The sequence below is a fragment of the Sciurus vulgaris genome (genome assembly GCF_902686455.1).
Source record: "Sciurus vulgaris genome assembly, chromosome: 13".
Classification (NCBI taxonomy): Eukaryota; Metazoa; Chordata; class Mammalia; order Rodentia; family Sciuridae; genus Sciurus; species Sciurus vulgaris.
In genome coordinates, this window is record NC_136474.1 from 37391582 (window position 1) to 37414943 (window position 23362).

General features: G+C 35.4%; 1 protein-coding gene across 1 annotated transcript in view; it reads left to right on the plus strand.

The window, feature by feature from the left end:
• LOC306642730 (contactin-associated protein-like 3) overlaps positions 1-21027 on the plus strand; it is a 237119-nt gene extending 216092 nt beyond the window's left edge. The window contains 3 exon segments of the mRNA XM_079108476.1: positions 12527-12757; positions 12979-13050; positions 17012-21027. Coding sequence (XP_078964602.1) covers positions 12527-12757; positions 12979-13050; positions 17012-17202 — 494 coding nt within the window. The 3' untranslated portion in view covers positions 17203-21027.
• The last annotated feature ends 2335 nt before the right edge of the window (positions 21028-23362 follow it).

A 23362-nucleotide genomic window follows, 5' to 3' on the forward strand; every position in this document is an offset into this window, starting at 1 on the left:
TCAGCAGTTGAGACTGAGTGGTATTCCATTGTGTGCATGTTCCACATTGTCTTTATCCATTCATCCCCTGATAGACACTTAGGTTGATTATATGTCCTGGCAATTATGAATAATACTGCTATAAACATAGGAGTGGAGATATCTCTTTGGCATAATAATTTCTATTCCTTTCGATATATACCCAGAAGTAGGATTGTTGGATCATATGGTAGTTATGCTTTTAATGATCTGAAGCACCCCATTCTGTTTTCCAGAGTGGTCACAGGTGATTTTTATTTCCACCAGTAATGTACAAGGATTCCCTTTTCTCTGCACTCTTGCCAAAATTTATCATCATTTGTCTTTGTAATAATAATCCCACTAACAGGTGTAAGGTGATATCTCATGTAATTTTAATTTGCATTTTGCTGATGATTAGTGAAGTTAAGCGTTTATTCGTATACTTATTATTCATAGGAATGTCTTCTTTTGACAAATGTCTTTACATGGTGTTTGCCCATTTTCTAATTGTGTTATTTCTTTTCTTCCTCTTGAGTTGAGTTCCTGATGTGTTTGGGGTATTAGCCCCTTTATCAGATGCATACTTTGCAAGTGTTTTCTTCCATTCTGTAGATCGACTGTTTGCTGCTTCCTTTACAGTGCAGAAGCTTTTTGGTGGGTGTAACCCCACCTATTTTTGCTTTTGATACCTATGCTTCTTAGATCATATCCAAAGAATCAGTGCCCAGAATGTCATCAAGAAGCATTTTCCATATTTATTCTTATACTGGTTTTATAATTCTAGATTGGATGTTGAACTATTCAATCCATTTTGAGTTGATTTTTGTATGATGTGACATGAAAGTCTAGTGTCATTCTTCTGCCTGTGGATATCTAGTTTTCCTAACACCATTGTTGCAGAGACTGTCTTTTCCCCATTGTGTATTCTTGGAATCTTTGTCAAAAATCAGTTAGCTATAAGTACATAGTTCTGGATTCTCTGTTCTGTGCCATTGGTCTGTATGTCTGTTTTTATTCTAGCACTTTGCTATTTTGATTACTATACCTTGTGGTATATTTTAAAGTCAGGTAGTGTGATGACCCCAGGTTTATTCTACTTGCTTAATATTCCTTTGGTTATTCCTGATCTTTAATGATTCTGTATAAATGTTAGGATTCTTTTCTATTTCTTTAAAAAATATCATTGGAATTTTTATACAGATTGCATTGAATCTGTGGACTGCTTTGGATAGGATGACATTTTGGCAATATTAATTCTTTGAATCCAGGAATATCAATCCAGGAATATCTTCTTTAGTTTCTTTCAAAATGTTTTATGATTTTCAGTGTACAGATCATTTACCTCCTTAGTTAAATTTATTCTTAAGAATTTAATTATTTTTAGATGTCATAAATGGAATTTTAAAAGATTTCTTCTTCAAATAATTTGTTGTTTTGTGCAGAAAATCTACTGATGTTTGCATGTTGATATTGTATCCTTAACTTTGCTGAATTTGTTTACCAATTCCAGTGGATTTTGGGTGAGTCTACAGGACTTCCAAAATATAAAATCATGTCATCTGCAAACAGGGACAGTTTAACTTATTTGCTTTCCAATTTGGATGCTTTTTGCTTTGTTTTTGGTTTTTGTTAAGTTTTTGGGGAGTTTTTATGGTTGTTATTGTGTTGTTTGTCTTGTACTAGGGATTAAACCCAGGGGTGCTTTACCACTGAACTGCATCCCAAAACCTTTTTATTTTTCATTTTGAGACACATCTCAAAATCTATTGCTTTCATCTTGAAAAATTTCCTTTGGCATTTCTTATAAGTGAGGTCTTGAACTTGGAATCCTCTTGCCTCAACCCCAAAGTAACTGGGATTACAGGCATGTAGCACTGTGCCCACCCAAGTTTCATACTTTTTATTTCCTTCTCTTGCCTTATTGCTCTGGTTAGATTTCCACTACTACGTTGAACAGAAGTAGTAAGAGTGAACTTTTCTCTTGTTCCTTATTTTAGAGTACTAGCTTTCAGTTTTCTATTCTTGAGTGTAATGGAAGCTATGGGATTATCACATATGACCATGATGTGCTTTTTAGTTCCTTTGCTTTGTAATTTCAGTAAGACTTATGTAAAACGTAGTGATAAGAATCTATTTTAGGCTGATAGCATCTTGACTTTGATCATGTAAGGAAAGCAACATTTTTATTTTATTTCCCCCCATATTTTATGTTTTAATGTCCCGATTTACAATTTTTTGTATCCCTTAACAAATTATTGTCACTTATGTTATTTTATCTTTTAACCTTCATAGCAATGATATGTTATTTATATACCACCATTACAGTATTTCTAATATGTGTACTTACTTTTACCAGTGAGTTTTATACTTTAATATGTTTTTATGTTACTAATTATAAGTTTATGCTTTCATCTTGAAAAAAGTCTCTTTGGCACTTCTTGTAAATCAGGTCTGATGGTAATGAACTGTCTCAAATTTTGTCTGGGTAATCTTTCTCTTTCATTTCTGAGTAATGGCTTTTTAGGGTAAAGTATTCCTGTTTGGCAATTTTTTCTTTGAGCACTTTGAATACATCATCCATTCTTTGTACTTTTTTTTTTTTTTTTTTTGCTGAAAAACCTGCTACTAGCCTTAGTGGAACTCGCTTATATGTGATATGTTTCTCTTCTCTTGAGGTTTTCAGTATTCTCTTTCTCTCTGGCTCTTGGCATTTTGATCATAGTGTCTTGGTGTAGGCTTCTTTGGATTGATTCTACTTGGAGACCTTTTACATTCCTGTACCTGAATATTTTTATCTTTCTCCAGATTTGGAAAGTTTATGGCCATTATTTCCTTAAATAAATTTTCTGACCCTTTGTCTCTTCTCCATTTTGAGCTTCTATAATCTGGGTATTTGTGCTTCTGATGCTATTTCATATATTCTAGAAGCTTTCTTCATCTCTTTACATTTTCTTTTTTATTTTCAAATAACCTGTCTTCATGTTTACAGATTTTTTTTTTTTTTGGTCTTTAATATAGACTTATATTTTAATAGACATTTAAATGCCTAGCACAAAGACACACACTATACCTGCCTCCACAGGATTTTCAGTATAATAGGGAATGTAGACATAAAATAGCATCCATGTCCCGCTGGGCATGGTGGTGCACACCTGTAATCCCAGTGGCTCAGGAGGCTGAGGCAGGAGGATTGCAAGTTCAAAGCCAGCTTCAGCAACTTAGCGAGGCCCTAAGCAACTTAGTGAGGCCCTGTCTCAAAATAAAAAATAAAAAGTGCTGGGGATGGGACTCAGTGGTTTAGTACCACTGGGTTCAATAATCCCTGGTACAAAAAAAAAAAAAAAGAACAAAAAAGCCAACAACAAAAACAAAACAAAAATAGCAGCCATGTACAATTTAACTTATTGCTATTATTATTTACCCTGATGTATTTTGGAAAAAAATGGTCGAGACTCAACTTCCAGGATGGAGGATCTAGCCCAATTGTAGAACACTTGCCTAGCATGCACAAGGTACTGGGCTTCATCCCCAGCACTGGAAAAAAAAATCATTTTAAATTAATGTGTTCTTACTAAAAAAAATATGATACTACATGATTTAGTAGTTTTACCTTAGGAATTTAAGGTTGGTTCACCAGATAAAAATCACCCAATATAATATACCATGGTAACAGAATAAAAGACAAAAACCACAGTACCACTTCAGTGGACACAGAAAAGGCATTTGAAAAATTTAATATCTTTTTATAGTAAAAATATAAGAGATAAGAATATAAGAGAAACTTCCTTGCCAGGCATTGTGCCATAAAGCTGTAATCTCAGCTACTTGGCAGGCTGAGGCGGAAGGATCACAGATTTGAGGTCAGCCTGAGCGGATTCAAATAAAATAAAAAGTATTGGGAGTGTAGCACTTGATCAACATGCACATTGAATACCCAGTACCCCAAACAAAACAAACCAACTAAAAAGGAAAGAAGAAAAGAAAGAAACTTCCTCACATGGTTAAATCCATTTACAAGAAACACATAACTAATGTGACACTGGACATTGAAAGATGAAGTCATCCTTCTCAGATCAGAAACAAGACAAAGATGTCTGTTGTCATGGCTTTTAGTCAAGATTATAGTACAGGGTTAAACCAGGGCAATTAGGCAAGAAAAATAATAAAAGCATCCAGATTAAAAAGAAAGAAGTAAAAACATTTTTAGAGAACACAATCTTAAAAGGAATGTATAAAAATAATTATTAGAACTACTAAAAAGCTTCAACAAGGCTTCAATATTCAAGATCAAAATCCAGTGTATTTCTGCATACTAGCAATGAACAATATGAAATTGGAATGGAGAGTAAAATATCAATTCCATTTAAAATTGCCACAAAAAATAGCATTATTTTGTTAGGAATTATTTAAACAAAAGAAGTTCAAGCCATATCTACTGAAAATTATGAAACAATGTTTATAATTATAAAAGACCTTCATAAATGTGAAGACATCTTGTGTGCAGGAATTGGAAATCAATCTTGCTAAGAAGACACTATTCCATGAATGTATGTATCATTTCAACACAATCCACATTAAAACTTAAATGACTTTTTAAATAGAAATTGGCATGTTATGCTGCTAGCCTTATTGAAATTCACTTATGTGATATGTGTCTTTTTCTGGAGGCTTTCATTTATAATAAATATTCATATGGAAGACTCAGGATATAACTCAAAGTTATAGCACTTGACTAACATGTGTGAGGCACTGGGTATAATTTTCAGTACTGCCCATAAGAAAGAAAAGAAAAATAATTCAAATGGAAATGGAAGACCTTGCTAATAGCCAAAAGAAGAAGGTCAAAGTTGGAAGTCTCATTATTCTTGATTTCAAAATTTAGTATAAAGACACAGTAATCAAAACTGTTGTAGTTGCAAGAGTAGGCATATGGATAAATGGAATTGAACTGAGAGTTAAGAATAAACATCATCATTCATGATGAGCTGACTTTTGACACTGGTGCCAGGACCATTTAATGGGAGAAAGTTATCTTTCATGATGTTGTTGGACCAGTGATATATACTCATTAAAATAAATAAATAAATAACAGAATGAATCAAACATTACCCTATGTAAATTTATGATTACACAAATGGTATGCCTTGACTCCATGTACAATCAGAGAACCAACATGTATCCCATTTCTTTACAATAAAAAAAAAAAAGATGCTACCTTATACCACATGCAAAGGGTGATGCCACATGGGTGATAGATCTAATTGTAGGAACTAATTCCATAAAGCTCTTTGAGCAAAACCTAGTTGCACATATATGACAATGGATTAGGTAAAGTTTTTCAAAAGCTTTGTAATAGATAATGATTCCTAAAAGCAAAAACAAGGAAAGATTAAATTGTACTTGATTAAAATGAAAAACCTTTGTAATTCAAAAGACACAATCAAGAAAGTGAAAAGAGAACCCACAAAGTGGGGTGGGAGGTATTTGCAAATCATGTATTTGACAAGGGATTTTTCTAACTAATAAAGAACTTTTACAACTAAACAATAAATGATCAAATCCAAATTTTAAAATCCTAAAGAATATGAATAGACATTTCTGCAAAGAAGATATACAAAAAGCTCACTGAAAAGGTGTTTAATATCATTAGTCATAAAGGAAATACAATTGAAACTACAATGAGATACCATTTCATACTAAACAGGTCAACAAGTATTACCAAGTGTTGTGTGAAAATCAAAACTCACGTACATCCCTGATGGTGACATAAAACAATGCAGACGCTGTGGAAAACAGTTTGACAGTTCCTTAAAAAGTTAAATACAGACTTACCATTATGATCCAGTCATTCCACTCCTGTGTGTATAGTAAATAGATAATTGACAATTTATGGCCATACAAAAACCATGTATACAGATTTGCATGCAAATATTACTCATAATAGCCAGAAAGTGGGAACAACTTATATCAGCTGAGGAATGGATAAACAAAAGTGGTTTATCCATACAGTGGAATATTGCTTACCTATAAAATTAAACAAAGACTAGTATGTGCTGTAGCATGGATGAAAACAAAGCTGAGACACAGAACACAAAAGGCCACATATCATATGATTTTGTAATAAATATCTAGAATAGGCAAATTCATAGACTCAGAAAGTAGTTTGGGTTCATCAGGGTCTAGAGAGACAGCATGGGGAGTTACTGACAACGTACACTGGTTTCTTTGTGGATGAAAAAATGATTCTGGCAATGCTCAGGGTAAATTTTATGGTATACCAATTCTATTTCAATAACAAGAAAAAATTGATTAGAGATTTACCAAAGTCTTTTCTCCTATACACGTACCCTGGGAGAATTAGAACAATGAGCCATAATTGGGCATTTGTCCAATTTCAGTGAGTTTGTTTAGGAACAGGATGGGATATAAGAAAGAGAAAAAAGAGAACTGGAAGCACTTGGAAGTTTATGGCCACTGGCGTGCAGCTAGGAAGGCTGTATAAGCCCATGCTGCAATTTTGAATAGAGGTCATGAGTTACGGGCAACAAACACAAAGAATAATCATGCTGCCTTGACATAGGGAAGACTAACAAAAGATTGTCTGCATATCATTACAAGAGCTGGTATTTACTTAAAAACCATTCTTTCAGAAAATTCCTGATGGAATTGCTTACTACTACAGGGCCATCAAACCACCCGATTTCTTCCCAGGCATAGCTGAGAGTGTCAGGGATAGTTTGATGTGGTGGTGACAATCAGGGAGATGATTCACTTCTTTCTGACTGAATATCAGAACTTTCCAACCTGAATTATCAGGAAGACTAAAAAGGTCTGTCTGGTAGTCATTTTCCAATTATGGCATCCTTTATGATAAAAAGAAATTCACTCTGTTATATCAACTCCAGAATAAATTGCAGATCAACATTTACATTTTCTCATTGCTTCCATTCATCAAAACATTTTTAACATTCATCCATGCTGTCCCACACAGAAGTAATTAATTCATTTTCATTGCTATGTAGGCTTTCATTATAAGAATATACCAAAGAATATACCACTATTTATTTATCCATCCTCATGGTGATGCACACTTGGATTGCTTCCAGTTATTGACTTTTAATATCCTGCACGGACTTTACAAATAAACCTGTCTACAGCATATAACTTTCAGAAGCACTCACTGTTCATTGTGGGTAGCAGAGAGCTCCTTGTACACATTTTTAATTCTTTGTCTTCCCCTTTTCAAGAGCAGAAATCGTCTCACATGTTGCAATGTGTAACTTACATGTAGATTTTGAAGGCAAAACTACCCAGCACCTCCAACACTTGAGACAGTAGAGAATGTTGAATGTTTGAAAATTTAATGGACTTTCAACATTTCCTACCAGAGAAGTATTTTTTTTTTAAGAAAAAGGAAGACTAAATGAATATGTATTTAAAGTGAAAGAGAGATCTTCTCAGAATTGCAGTGAACTTTATGATCAGTCTCTTAGTCTACCCTTTCCTAAACTTTGCTTTCTTCATGGCCCACTCAAACCACGTTCCAGGTCTCCTTCTTACCTAGTATGAAACTGCACCTGTCTCCAGATTTCATGTGGTTATACCCGTGTTCTCAAGATGGCAGCTGAGCACATTTCACCAGGATGTGTCAATGACTAATAATGCACTAAGTATTCTCTGAAGTTCCTTCCCAAGTTTTCTTTTCCCTTCTTTATGTTTTAATGAGAAGAAAAAATTTTGAGTCAAAAGTAAAGAACCTTAATGGTGGAATTTCAGGACTTAGCTAATAGGGGAAACACATTTACACTCTGTTTAAGCACAGTTCTCTTCACTCTGATGCTGACCTACTTTGGGATGATGGCAGTTTAGATTATTACACTTGTGCTCCTGGGTAAGGAACTGCTGTGCCAGCCCAGCAGCAGGAGCAGGGGAAGATGTAAATGACCGCTGTGGTGAGGATTTTGCCTGTGGGCTGGAGGAGAACAACAACATAGCACCAAGGGAGTACAAAACCTGTGGGTCCTATGTAAAGTGTAGCCTGAAGAAAACTGAGGAACATCAAAGGAAGGTCAAAGATGCTCAGCCTGACTGTACCCATTTCCATCAGGCCAACTGGAACTGAGGATGAGAGACAGTCTGTGGGCAAGTCCCTTTTTTTGACAGAGTCAGAGAAACCGTAACTTTCATATTGTCAGGACTTGTATATCATATAAGATCCCCAACTGTGGAATCCCAGTAAGCAGACAAATGAATAAATAAGAAAGTAAGTAGCATCATACCTAACAGCAGCAAAGTTGTGGGTGAGGAGGAGGAAAAATAAACAGCAAATAATATTTTCTATGCCAGAATAGATTATTAAAGAAGATAGAAAACAATAAGGATGGAAATTGGAACTGAAGGAGATTTTAGGCAAAGAGAAATAAATACAGATGGGGAATTTAAATTAATTTTCAAATTTCACTGGATGATCTAAAGAAGATGATCATTGATTATCTTTAAATGGTGGCCTAGAATACCATATAAATAAAATATCCCAGATCACAGAGCAAGAAGATTAACAGAGGGAAAATAAGAAGTACATGGGAATTTGATCTAGAAAAACCTAACTTGGAGATCTAGAAAGAGAATTTAAAACAAAAGCATTAATATATTTTAAAACCAGGCAACTTCTCCAAACTAAAGAAAAAAACAGAATGGTAGATTGAAAGGGCTTATACCAGTTCTAATGAGAAAAGATAACATTTGGGAAAATTCTAATAAAATTACTAAAGTATAAAACAACAAAGAAAAATCTTCCAAATTTTCTAGGCAGAAGTTTCTACAATGAAACATAATGATTTTATCATCAGAAGCCAACATCTCATTGTAGTAATGGAATAAAACAAAAAGATGAAGTAAAAATGTTATATTACTAGTAAAAATGGGCTGCAGCTCAACTACCTGCTATATTATTTATCTGACAAGGTTAAAAATGTTATTTGAGGGTAACAAGGATGGACTGAGATTAAACATTAATGATGCATTCTCAGCAAAATACTAAGTAATTACTTCAGTCTAAAACTGGACAAAATCATGACTTCACAGTAGGAAAATGTGAGGGAGCCAGAAAGCAGCGTAGGCAGCAAACCTGTCCAGGTGAATTTATACCTCATGTACACATAACATTCATTTTTACAGCTAATGATCAATGCTGGGCTACTAGGTTACTTATAAATCCACCCACACATTCATGCCCACAAATATACATACATATGTACAAATATTAAGTGAAGATTCTTGAAATAGAGGCAATTATAATGCATTACCTATGTGTCTTTCTTCAGTAATAGCACTATCTGCAGAAATGAAGCTCAGTTGTCTTTAAAAAACAAATTTCACAAAATGAGTGTGATTTATTAATTAGCCTAATATCTGCCCTAGATACTTTCTAATTGCCCTAGCTTGATAGAGCTCATGTTGGTTTGAACAGGAAAACAAATATTGAAAATATTGAAACTTCCTTGGGTTTTTTTTTTTTTTTTTTTTTTTTTTTTTTTTGCTTAAAAACTAGGATTTTAATTGAATTTAATATATTTTCAGGAATTTAGCTTTACCAAAGAAGTTCTATGTTGCTGTTGCAATATTTTCCCATTTATTTCTTATTCACATACTTTTAAGTATTTCAAGCAAATATTCTTTATATATTATCAAATTATAAAAATGAAAAATAAAATCTTTAAAGAACTCTCTAAATTTATGATATACTTTGACTTGAGTTGTTCCAAACTTACTTTCTATTAGTATGCTTGAAATCTACCAGGAATTTATCTCACAAAAGTTCTTTGATGTCTCATATAATCAGCCTGATGAAGATGTTTCAGAAAGATGTTTATTATGATTATAATATTGTAAACACCATGCCCCTAATTTTAATTGCTTTTAGATGTTTTTTACACACAAACATTTACTTTTGGAAGTCAGAAATCACTGAGTTTTGTAAGCCCAAATAGGTCCCAACATACTTTTTTCTGAAGAGACAACTCTTTCAAGTCAGAAAGAATAAAAATACAAAAGATTGGGCTTTCAAGAATGACAGACTAAAATAATGAAGCAAAGATTAATAGGAATGAAGAGGAAGACCAATAATTACATTCAAGAAGGCCACCCCATGAATTGGAGATTCAGAGTATGTAGTTTAACAGTAAGGTTACCTTACTGTCAATCTAAAAACAACAACAACAACAACAACAACAAACAGATTCTTCAAAGAGTAGTGGTATTTCTTTGGGAATAGCATTGCAATCAGAGTAACACAAAGCCACCGCAAAGGGACTACACCTACAAAAGTAGCCTAGGAGCATTGTCAAGGAAACTTAGGGAAGGAAAAGATTTTAAAGACAAAACTGAAGATTGCATCAGATATTTTGGAACAATAATCCTTGGGTACTAGGATTAATAATGAGAGTGGCATCAGTCTGAGGTTGAACTTGGTGGCTTTGTATCCTTGCAGAAGTTTCTTTTTGTTTGCTTTGTTTTTTTGTATACTTCTGTGCAAGCATGTGGTCTGACAGTCTTTAGTCATAGTTCCTAAAAGGCAATCTTCATAATGATCCCTTCGTAAGAACCCTTGTTTCATAATATTTCCTCCCTCCCTTCCTCCCTCCCTTCCTTTCTTTCTTTGCCAGGATTGGAACAAGCAAATCCATTCTGATTCTGACAATTTTTACCTTTCTTTCATGTTAGTACAATGAGACAGGTGACTTTAGGTACCCCAACACTCAATACAAACTTAACACTCAAGAAAACTCAGTGACTTGAGATGGCAATCAGTTATGGAAGTGCATTTTTAGCTTGAGCCAATGCATGCAATCTTTCTGAACAGATGGCTGTTCTGTCCTCATGAGTCTACACTTTGAGAGTGCCACATTGTAAAAATGATTTCAATAGCTTAACTATCCACAGAAAGGTGAGTTTTATGGTGATGGGACTATCTATTCCTCCAATATAAAAATATATTTCAAGTTTCCTGTGTAATAGACACTAAGCTAAATGCTCTGGTGAGGCAGGATTAGAACACAGAGCAATGGGTAATCCAACCACAGTTACTTCCGTAATGGATGACTGGGGCAAGGTAGGCAGCAATGTGGTCAAATGCAGTGGCTTAAGGTTCTAGTGCCTCCTTTCAAAAGCCAGCTCCAGCTGCTCACTGACAATGTAGCAGCAGGCAAGTCATGAAATCCTGCTCAAAGTCCTTACTCTCCTTTATGATGGCGAGAATACTTTCAAGAACATAATACATATCCAAATTAGGTATTGTCATTTATAGCATGTCATCAGGAAATGGAGACAAAAAAGGAACGCTCCTCAGAAACCCAAATTCAAAAGAAATAAGGATTGTCCTATGAGAGTTTAACTGTATTAAGACAGAATGGATCTGAGATTCTCAGTGTGAACTTAAAGATTGCTTATTAAGCCAACCAAAAAGCATTTATTGAATATGTACGTATGTGCTATGGAAAAATATATGAACTCATAAAAGTAGAATGAATAGCATAAATATCCCCATTTACCAGTCCCTCCATATGAGCAATTATGAACATATACAGAATACACTAACAGAAAAGATAAACATATATTTGTTGAGAAAGGGGTTGAATACAAGAGGCAACAACTTTATCCTACAAACTTATGCTACAAATTTCTGAAACTTCAAGTCTTCAGTTATAAAATAGAAATAAAAGTATTCATTGTTTTATGCTGCAAATCACTTAGCACACTTGGTAAATTCCTGACAACTATTTATTCATTGATTGTTAGAATAAAGGAGAGCCATCATGTAGTTTCCCCACAGCCAGCCTCCAAAGGGGGTTTGACATCAGATATCAAGCCCTCACAGCACATTGACGTGGTTTCCTCTTTACTGTAGAAGATGCTTCTCTGCCTGACATTTAAATTTTTGAAGTTTACATCTACTCCCCTTGTTCAGATTCCATGCCTATTGAGCAAGTGGAAAAGCAAAGCATAATCACAAAGTTTGGCTTCGGTGGCAATTACTGTTAGGTCTTACAAAATCCAACCTTCCAAGCTTGTGGTTAAAGGCGGGCGGGTCCTGGAAGAGACAGACTGCAATCTATGGAAAATGTAATGGAAACCACATTGTGGAAGGGAGCAGCCTCTGGTTTGAATAGTCAGACTGATAAAAACAGTATTTTGCAGAGAAATTTCCAGAGTGTCCTCAAATCCAAGCGACATTCCGCTTTACCCAGCTGGAGTAATGGGCATAAATTCCATCCAAAAGCATTGTAATGATCATTAGAAAGTGGCTGAGGAACTCGCCTGTATAACCGGTGGCTGCCTCTAGGGAAGGTTTAGAAAATGGACCAAAGTTACCACCCTGCCTGTTAATAACTCAGGTCACTGGTAATGACTGCAGTGTCTTTTCTTAAAAAATGAAAAGGATTGGAAGGGAGTAGGTCGCTCATGTGCGGATGCGAGGTGATCCCTTGCCCCTGCGCCCTAACGATGTGTGCACTTCTTTTTCCCGCAGAGCCCCAGGGCGCGGACCCGGACACGCGGCGGGCGGCGGCGCATGGCTTCACTGGCTGCCTCTCAGCGGTGCGCTTTGGCCGCGCAGCCCCGCTCAAGGAGGCGCTGCGCCCCGGCGGACCCGCCCGGGTCACTGTGCGCGGTCAGGTGGCCGCCGGATCCAGCTGTGCGACCGGAGCAGGGCCAGGCTCCGGGACACGGGAACTAGCTCCCCGACTGTCAGGTGGCACAGGTGCGTGGATCATCCGCCGCCTTTGTGCTTGCAGTGTTTCACTACAGCTATATCGCAGATTTCCTTAGTCCTGTTTGTTGATTCACCTGCTCCGTATCTGACCTTTCCCTCTCCAGTGTTCTTCCTTTCATGTTTATTTCTCCCACTACAATTGTTTGTTCTTCCAGTTTTTGTGAATTACTCTTTTCTATTCGCCTCTGTCCTCCCTTTTTCTACTGTAGGCCATTCTGGACCAACTGATGGGGGAGAACCCTTAATTAATGCCAACAGAAGTGACTCTGCGGTCATCGGAGGTAATGCGGCTGTTAGCATAACCCAGAAAATATGTATAGCAATCAGGACAGACTACTGGGGTCAATGGCAGGCCTTGTAAATTTCCAGATATTTCATGTAACTTACCGAATTCAGTTCCTCAGGAGACAGGAAAAAAGAACTGGTGATTCCACTGAAGTACACTTTCTAAAGAATAACTGACATGTTGTAGAATATTAAGAAAAAATAATCACTGTACTATTCCTCGGGAGATTACATATACTTTTAAAAAGCCATTTCTATGGCTCCTTGCAATTGATGCTGAGCCTTTAAATCATTATATAACACCTAAGACAGGAGTATTGCCAGAAGTATAGTTTTATATTTTTATGTTTTAAAAAACAACAATTTGGATTGTTTAGATGTTTCAAGCAGTGTGTTTTGGTTTTAATTGTATTTTTAAATGTTTGAGGACTAAGGGGTTAAGAGTTCCGTGACTATTTCAAATTGAAGAAGTAAAAGCAAATGCATCTTAATCATCTTCCTGATTGTGTAAACAGTGTAGTGACTAAAACAATTTATTCAAGTCTAACTCAAAAAATGAATATGCAGTTCTTCCTTCTTACCACAGAATTTTTAAATTCTTGTATGTGTGTTGGAGGGGGAGTATTGGGGATGTGCAAGTCTTGGCACAATGTAGGCAGGTACTATTCTACTGAGTTATCCTATTCTAATTGTTTTGATTCTATTATTGAAATGTGAGTCTTCGGCACACTCTGCTTAGTGAGTAGGAAGTAAACTATAATCTATTCCTTTGCTTTGTCAAATAAGATTCATCAAAGAACTGGGTGATATCATTTGGTGTCCAGTGCTTATGTGGCTGCACACCAGCTCAGATGGGATCTATACAGTTTATCTGTATTCATCTAGATGTGTCGGAGAATTAGGAGAGTACTCAGACACTTTAAGATCTCTGTATGGATATTAACATTTCCATCCCTATCTCAACTACTTTTATTTTTGTAATGATTGAAGTATGGGGGATTTATTTACTATAACCTCCATTTTCAATTCCAAGAACAAAAAAAAAATCTCATAAAATTTTATCATGTATATCTAAAAGCATTATTTTATATTAGAAATTAAATTGAATAGGAAGGCCAAATCATTTGTTTTATTTTAATGGAAAGAATCCATTCTAATGCAAAACTAACTTAAAATAAATGTGTTTTACATTTTCAAAATAGGAATCCAAGTCAAAATACTTGCAAAATTTCATACTTTGTGCCTTTTTATTAAAAAGAGCAAAGTTAATTTTCATTCTAATAATAGCACAAAATATCAGGCCTTTGGATGTTTAGAGCTTTTTCTTAAATATCACTGGCAAGATTTCAAAGTAAATAAGTTACACCAGTGTGCTTCCCTTGAGCAATCCTACTTAGCTCCTCATAGATGGGTGGAGAGGGAGAACACAATGGTCTCAGGGACCCGACAAGGGGAGTGTATCAGGCTCTGTGATCACTTACTTAAACCTGCCTTTCATTTAGGCAGTGGCTTATGGCTGAATGGTTAGAAGACCACTGGGTGCATTGAGCTCCAGTGAACTAAGTGCTTCATACAGAATTTTCAACCCTTTCTTTAACTGAACACAGACTAGACTTATATGGAAAATACCTAATCCATGTAAAGGATTATCACAGATAAATTTCTCTATGATCTGCATTTTGACATCTTTTCCTCCTCTTGCAAACAAAAGGAACAGTATTGGAAAGGAAAATGAACCGCCCCCCCCAAAAAAAAATACATATATGTATATATTTGTACCTGGTAAACCAAAGATCACAGAGGACTTCTTACTAAGGGACACTTACTGTAGATAGGCAGATAGATAGATAAAGAGACAAATGTATAGATAGACTGAGAGATGGGCAGACAAAAGCTTATATCAAAAATATACTAACAAAAGTTGCTGATAGGCAGCTTATGAAATACATTGAGTGATTATTCATATAATTTTAATCTTTGGGTAAAGACAAGTTATTTTTGGACACCATTAAACTTAATAACCAAGCCATAGTTATCACATATATAAAGACCCGAATATATTGATGGGTTCCTGTAATGTCATAGTAATTATAATCAAGTAGCCCAATCATTGTTCTGAGATTTAGCGGTCTTTAACATTGCAATTGTATATATTTCTCCTTAAAGCAAAGTTGTATAACTAAACATAAAGATAACTAAAGCAATGTGATTGTTTCCTAAAAAGTATATTGAACATAATATTGTTATGAATATTTATGAATACACACTAAATAATAAATGCACTGCCTCCTCTGAGACTTGTCCTTAGGAATACCTTTGACCAGTTAGTTACACCCAATTAAGCTTTGAGGTTGTTGGGCTCCATTACACTTGCTGATGTCTGTCCCAGAGTATGAAAAAGAACCCTTATTTTATAGTACAAATATTTTTGTATGACTAGGCAGGCACTTATAGAGCACTTGTTATATAACATTTGCTAATTGGAGGTATTAATTAACGCCTGTGCCATTCTTCCTTAAAGTGCATTGAGTAGTACAAGCTTTTTACATATTTATTTCAATATAGACTTGATATTCATTCTTTATTACTAGGATAGCTTGAGTAAACATTCCTATGGTATAACTTCATGGTTCTCTATCCTTTCAGCACATTAAAATAATTTGACAAATATTTTGTAAAAAACTGAATATGCAGACCTCCCACCCGTAGTTTCTTATTTGTTCTATGTTGTACAACCAGAGTTGAGAACCACTGGCATAAATGATGTTTGCAATATTTAAAACATTTCCAAGAGATGTTAAATAATCTACTTTACATATAACTGAGCCATATCCTCAACCATTTTTATTTATTTATTTTTTTTTATTTTGAGACAGGGTCTCTCTAAGTTGCTTAGGGTCTTGGTAGGTTGCTGAGGCTGGCTTTGAACTTGGAATACTCCTGCCTCAGCCTCCTGAGCCACTGGGATTACAGGCATGTACCACTGGCCCCAACCAATTATATAGTTTTTAATAGCATGGTATATTAGTTTTTTTGTATGGCAAATTACCACACCCTTAACTACTAAACAGAGACTGCATTTAGCCCATTTATACCCTCTGCTTATGGTCTGAGATGCAATCAAGTGGCAGACAGGGCTGGGTTTTCATCTGTTGGTTCCACTAGAGAAGAATCCACTTCCTTGCTAGTGTGGTAGTTGGCAGCATTTGGTGTCTTGCAGTTGGACTTCTGAGAAGTCCTGGTGTCTTGCCAGCTGTTGCCTAGAGGCAACCCACAGCCCCTAGAGGTCACCTACTTATCATTTCCCTGGCATGGCTGCTTTTCTCTTCACAATCAGAAGGAGAGAGAAAATCCAACAAGACAGTTGCTACAATTTTGTAATCACATAATCATACACACACCCTGGGGTACATCCTGTCACCTTTGTAATATTGGCACAGGTCCCTCACATAAACAAAGGAGATCATGCAAAGGCTTGAACCCCAGGAGCTATGGGCCTCACAGAAATGAATGACATGCTTATTATATAACTAATTCAACAGCATATCAGTATCAAAGTAAATTTTTATTAAAATATTTGTACAAAAACAATTACTCTATGATGATGAGGCTATGCCCTCTATTCTAAAATAATTAAAATTTGCTGACTTATTAATGTGAAGTAGGACATAGCCTAAGAGGTCTTGTTGTATTTCTGCATTTAAATGTGAAGGCATTAACTGAAATCTAATTATGATCTGCATTTAAGATCTGCCAAAATCTGCAGGGATTTACATGTAAACTTAATGTTATAGTACCATTTGTCCTCAAAATTTATTATATGTGTCTGTATATATACATATACATATCTACATATATGTATTGATATACATGATATTATATAGTAGAGATTCTGGTGAGGTTGAAATTATAGTTTGTCTTCTGACTTTGTATTTTTCCTTTCTTTTCTCTCACCAGGTGTGGTAGCCGTGGTGATATTTATCTTGCTCTGTGTCACTGCCATAGCCATACGCATTTATCAACAGAGATGGTTATATCAAAAGAATAAGTCAGATATCTCAAAAGCTGGAGACAATGCTGAGACTCTGAAAAGTGAGCTCAACATGCAAAATACCATCAGTGAAAGTCAGAAGGAGTACTTCTTCTGATCAGCAGTTGTGGTTTACTTATGGTGTGACAATATGACTTTCTTGCTAAACCTGGGCTCTCATGGGTGAAAACCCAGCCCTGGCCTTCAAGGTCTGGCCAGTGGGCATGCAACACTACCAACCTGCCCACCCCCAGCCTCAGACAAAGTGCCAGGAATCTCTGCTCAGGGCCCCTCGGTAATTATTTGTGTAGCAGTGACTTAAGTGCAGTCATTAATCACTGTGTGGCCCTTTCTGACTGTTCTGACCTGTTCTTCTAAAATTGAAATGTTATTTGCCTAATGACTGTAGATTTTAAATGTGAACAAGGATTTGAACCATAGCCCTACTCTCTTAAAAACCTTACATGGAAGTTTGTAGTCAAAGTTGGACTCTGGTGTTTTGTGTTATGTGGAAATCTATCTTGTCCTTTTATTGATCACCAGCTTGACACTTGTAGAACAGGAAATGCTTCTCAGATGGTCAGAGCAAGGTTTCCATCTTCCTGTGAATGAGAGCCCAGTGGCCAAAAATGCATTAGATACCTGGAAAGAAAAAGAAAAACAAATAATCTTTTTGGTCTAATCATTTTTACATTTTAATGATGAAATAAGTGTTGTGTGTCAGCTATAAAATTTTGCTATTGAATCCAATTATGAAAAAGAAAACTAATATGTAGCAAAATATGTAGAGGATTTTGATATGCAATAATTTGCTTCTTTTCTTTGCAATTTGTAATTATAGTCTTTGTAGAATGAAATGATTACCTAATGATCTCACAAAAATGTGTATTTTCTAACTAAACTTAGCTCAGATATAGACATTATATTAACACAAGTGTATCTGTCCTTCATCCTCATCTGACCAAAACATTATCCTAAATTTATTTCCCTCAAGTATGAGGTGATCAGGCCAGTTTTTCTTGATAGGCCTATGGTCCTCTTTTCCTGAAAGTTATCACGATTCTTTGGTATCTTCCAACTTTCTTTTTGTTTATTAAGGCAAAAGTCATATTTTGAAGTGAAGTTCTACAGTCCCTTTTCTAGATTTTGAACTGACTTAGGCAAAACTCTCCCTTCCTTGAATTACTGTCTTATCCTGTTACTGTTTGGAATATCCTCAGAGCAATGCTTATTTATGTTAAGGGAGGGAAGATGATCTGAACTAAACCTGTCATTCTAGTCAAGATTCTAGGTTCCTGGGGTCATTTTCCATTACAGCACCCAAATTTACAAGTTCATTTCATATTAGGGTAGATTTGCATAGGAGAAGAACAAGGCATTCATATGAACTATGAGAATTGTTCCAGTCCCTACTTTTGTCATTAATAACCACCTGAAGCAACATGTGTGTTCAATAGCCATTTATAATAAGAAGGTGCTATATTCTCCATATCCAACCTGCCTTGTGCCTGCCAGGTGTTAATTAGATGGCTTTTTTTTAATCCAAAACAGGACAACTGGCTATATAAATTTAGCCATGGTACTACCTTTGAGTGTACAACTAATATATTGTGGTTTTTTTTAAATGGAAAAAATATCCTATGTATTATCTTTTTGCAAAAACCTGTCTTTTCTTATGGTTTCCTATTAGTTTTCTTTGAGTCGTAACTAGTTTAATACAACATGTATTCACTGTCTCAGTTTCTATGGGTCAGGGGCAAGGCATGGGTTAACTGGATCTTCTACAAAGCCGCAGTTAAGTGTCAGCCAGGGCTGCATTCTCATATGGTGACTCAGCTAGGGAAGGATCTGTCTCCCTGTTGCCATGATTGTTGGAAGCATCCAGTTACTTATTGCTGTAAAATTCATATTTTCTTGCTTTTTCAAAGCTGGCATAGGAGACCAACTCTAGAGCAGGCCTGCTAGTGAAAGAGAGATTTATGTAAAACACTGTAACCAAGAGCATGTATCCTGTACCTGTGCCATAACCTCTTCCTTAGAAGCAAGTCATAGATCCTGCTCACACTCAAGGGGAAGAGGATATATAAGGCTCATGAACCAGGGGGTTAGGAGGTGCCTTAAAGTCTGCCCACCACAGAACTATGTCTATATTGATATTTTCTTAAATGCTGAGGAGAATTTTAAGGTACAAATGGTCTCTGACTTACAATGTTCACCCAAGGATTTTTTAACTTCACAATGGTGTGAAAACGATACACATTTGATAGTAACTGTATTTTGAATTTTTAATTTTGATCTTTTCCTGGGCTATCAATATGCAATACGATACTTTCTTGAAATGCTGAATAGCACCATGACCCACTGCTCACAATCAACCGCATGATCATAAGAGGAAACAATTGGTTATCTATAATGTACTGTGTTACTAAGCTGATGTTGGGTAAATTAGGTATATTAAGTACATTTTCAGTTTGTGATATTTTTAACTTACAATGAGTTTATTGGGGCATAACCTCATCCTAAGTCAAGGAGCATCTATATAATAATATATGAAAATCCCCCTTGGAGAATGATGGACATACTTTTTTCCCCAAAGGCCCATGAATGTTGGGGAAAGATTCAACACAGAAATATGGCTCTATTTAATGCGTAGGTGAGTGTTGGCATCAAAGAATCACTGTAGTTTTGATGAGTGATGATCTTATGTGCTAAAAGAATTCATCACTTTGGTAGTTGGAATTTTACAGATTTATTGAGAGTGAACTATACTGCACACTGCTCTTTGCTCTGAAGAGAAACAAAATTGTTGCAATCAAAGTAACGCATATCTACTTTCTCTTATTGATTTTTAAATTTTGCCTGATTATTTGTTAATAAAATAACATTTTTAATTAAGCTAGGAAAATATTTCTAAGAGAAGTTGAATGAAATTGGAATTATGAAATTATATTATTTTCCCCTTAAATATTAAAATGTGCAGCTATATACATTCTATAGTGGTATGTTTATTACTTTATACCTACTGCATATATAGGTAATATTAGGATCTACTTAACATTTTTATAATGGTCTCAAACACAAAGTGAATGCAAAAAGTAGACAAATGTTTACCAATTACCACCAACTAAAATGCCTATGAGAATAGAGATTTAAACCTTTGCATTTTTGCTGAAAGACAATAATTTACGTACTTAAAATAATATTCTCTGTTTAAAGCTAATTATGTTAAAATATTCATATATTTTTCTAATAGACATTAACCAGTCCAAGTGAATGGCTTGTCACACACCCTGGCCCACAGCAAATGCTATTATTTTACTGCTTTCTTGTATTAGTCCAATTGATACTCTGGAAATCTAGAACATATAAAACCAGCTGAAATAGAAATCAGAATGATTTTTTTTTTCAACATGCACAGTTAATCTAAATAGTTTAGGAGCTCTGGAAAAAAAGCACTGGTTGGAATGAATTTGGGGCACTCTTTCCATGCCATTTGACCTCCATGCTAGAAACATTTGGGCCACTCTACCTATGAGTATGAGGAAGTAATGGAAATAACACATATGGTTCTCCACATCAGGAGGAACTCACAAATACCCCAGACCCCACCTGCCAATCAAATTTTGAGTCTGCCCAGACTGGGAGAGGTAGTGAAAGGAAACACTGCAGTTCTGCCTAAATCTGAACTGACTGGAGTTGAAGGAATTCCTGTTGGGACTGTGGTACCAAGGGCAGGAGAAAAGAGGTTTAGATGGTGACTAGTCCATGACAATGTACCAAGAAAGTGATGGCCTCTGAACCAAGACCCAGGTCTGTCTCATTACAAACCTGCAAATAGATTTATAAAAAATTTAGCGATGGCTTTTTTATTTGATTTTATTCTTTGAGCATTTTAAGTTCTTCTGAATTTCTTTAATGATAAGTACAAACAATGAATTTTCATTTTTTTGGCATAGTTAGCTTTCCATATGGAAACTTGTCTGATCTTGCATTTTTCCACACTGTTCCTGCTCTGGCTTTGTGTTAAAACTCTACCCAGGGTCTCCAGCTCCTACATTGCTCCTTCACTACACTCCATTATCTTCTTGCCCTACAATAAAAGTTACCATGGAGGAGTTCATTTGTACATCACATTTATTTTGAAGAACTATGTTCTCAGGATTTATTTTAGAAATTCTGCTATTGCAAGAATTCATCTGTGGTGGAAAAATACTTAACACTCAATAGATTTAGAATATATTAATATGTATATTAATACACAATACATATTAATTTTAATATGTATACATGTATACATAAATATACATGTATATATGTGTGTGTGTATAGAGTCAAGCACTACATTGTGACATTTTTAGTCAATGAGGGACCACATGGTTCCTTAAGATTATATCACCTAGTGACATCATAGCCATTTAAAGGTACATACTGTATTTTCCATTTTTGTTTCAATAATGAGACTCCTGAGGCAGGCTACTTTATAAAGGAAAGTGGTTTGTTTTGGTTCATGGTTCTGGAGGTTCAAATTCAACGTGCCTTATCTGGTGATGGCTTGCTGGCAAAAATCTCAAGATAATACAGGATATCACATGCCAACAGAAGGTGTGCAGGTGCATGTGTATCCACCTCCTGTGATCTCTCCCTCTTTTTATAAAACCACCAAAATTTAATGAGTGCGGGCTATACCCTAATGATGTTATCTAATCCTAATCACCTTCCAAAGGTCCCACCCTCTTCATACCTCACAGTAGGGACTAAATGTCAGCGTGACTTTCGGGGGACAAATTATAACATATGCTCTATGATATTCACATAAAGATTAAATGGTTAACAACACATTTCTCAAAACATACTCCATTCTTAACCATCAGAGAATGAAATATGCTTTGAAAAACAAGGAATCATCCATCACAACTGCATCAAGTTGTTTTATTCAGGTTTTTAGATTTTGCAATATATACTTTGTTTTTCTGAAGCATTTTACAAAAGGAAAGAACATGCAAGAAAGGAACGTTTGTTCTAATATAAAAATATTAGGTGAAAATGCAAGTGTTATATTGAAAATTGGATGCTGATCTACTTAAACAATCTGTGAAGAGTAAACTAGCTGGTTTCATTCAATAAAGCCAGTCAACCAACTCTGGGAAATTTTACATTTGTTTCTCTTAAAATTTCCAGATGGTTTCTGAGTGAGTTGAAATTATATTTTATAACAATAATTAATTTATTCCTAGAATATATTTAGAGTAGGAAAGGACATGTATATTTAGAAAGAAAATTGTTTTTTTCTTGTGCAATTTAGAAAAGACAACTTACAGTGGCCATTTAGCATGCCAGCTGCCACATAAATTGGATTCTTTCTTTGATATCCTGTGCTAGTGTGATGTCAGCATTTTCATTTGAAAAGAGAATGTTTATTAACTTGTATATGAAAAATAATTTCTTTGGTCTAGACTTCTATTCTGCTGGTTCTTATTGGGAGAGTGAAAAGCAGGCCAATTTGTGATTGGGGTTCCTTTGTGTCTTAAGGATTGTTATTTTTAATCCTGTTTACAGATGGCATTCTAAGAACTAAAACGAAGCCAAAGTGGAATGGCAGATAACAGAAGTCTCTGTATAATTTTTTGCCTGAATTGTACAGATCTGTACTAAAAAAAAAAAAAAAAAAAAAAATAGAGTGAATTTACTTTCCTTAAAAGAAGAATGAGCTTAATTTTAGAGAGTAAGGTTACTAAAGCAAAGGTACTTGCTGTCTTTGGATTGAGGCCTCTTTGTGCTGTTTCAGGGGATATGTTCCCTAATGAGAAGCCTATGAGAGTTTTCAGTTGAAGAGTTAGGGTCATACAGACTTAGGAAATTTCGTGCAAATCTTTACCTCCTTCAACCTCCCCAACCAACAAGGACTTTAATAGTACCTCCCCCCATGTGACCTTTGCAGGACTGCCTGTTCATACAGTATTTATACAGTAGCTGACACATGACCAGAGCATATGCACCACATAATATACACAAGAACACAGTTTATTGATACCTGAAACTGAAAAACACCATATCATCTTAATATATTTTTAATGTGTCTGTGAAGTTATGGACTTAGGTCCTTAATGCTCTAAATGTGTCTGGTTCTATGCAGAAAATAACATTTCCCTTTCTTCCTAGAAAAGTGCTGTGGGCAGTTATGAAAAAGGGAAAAAATCCAGGGTGATGTCAGAAATATGTAATACCTGGCATGATATTTTTTCCCATTAGTTCAACAATGACAACTGGGATAGGACACT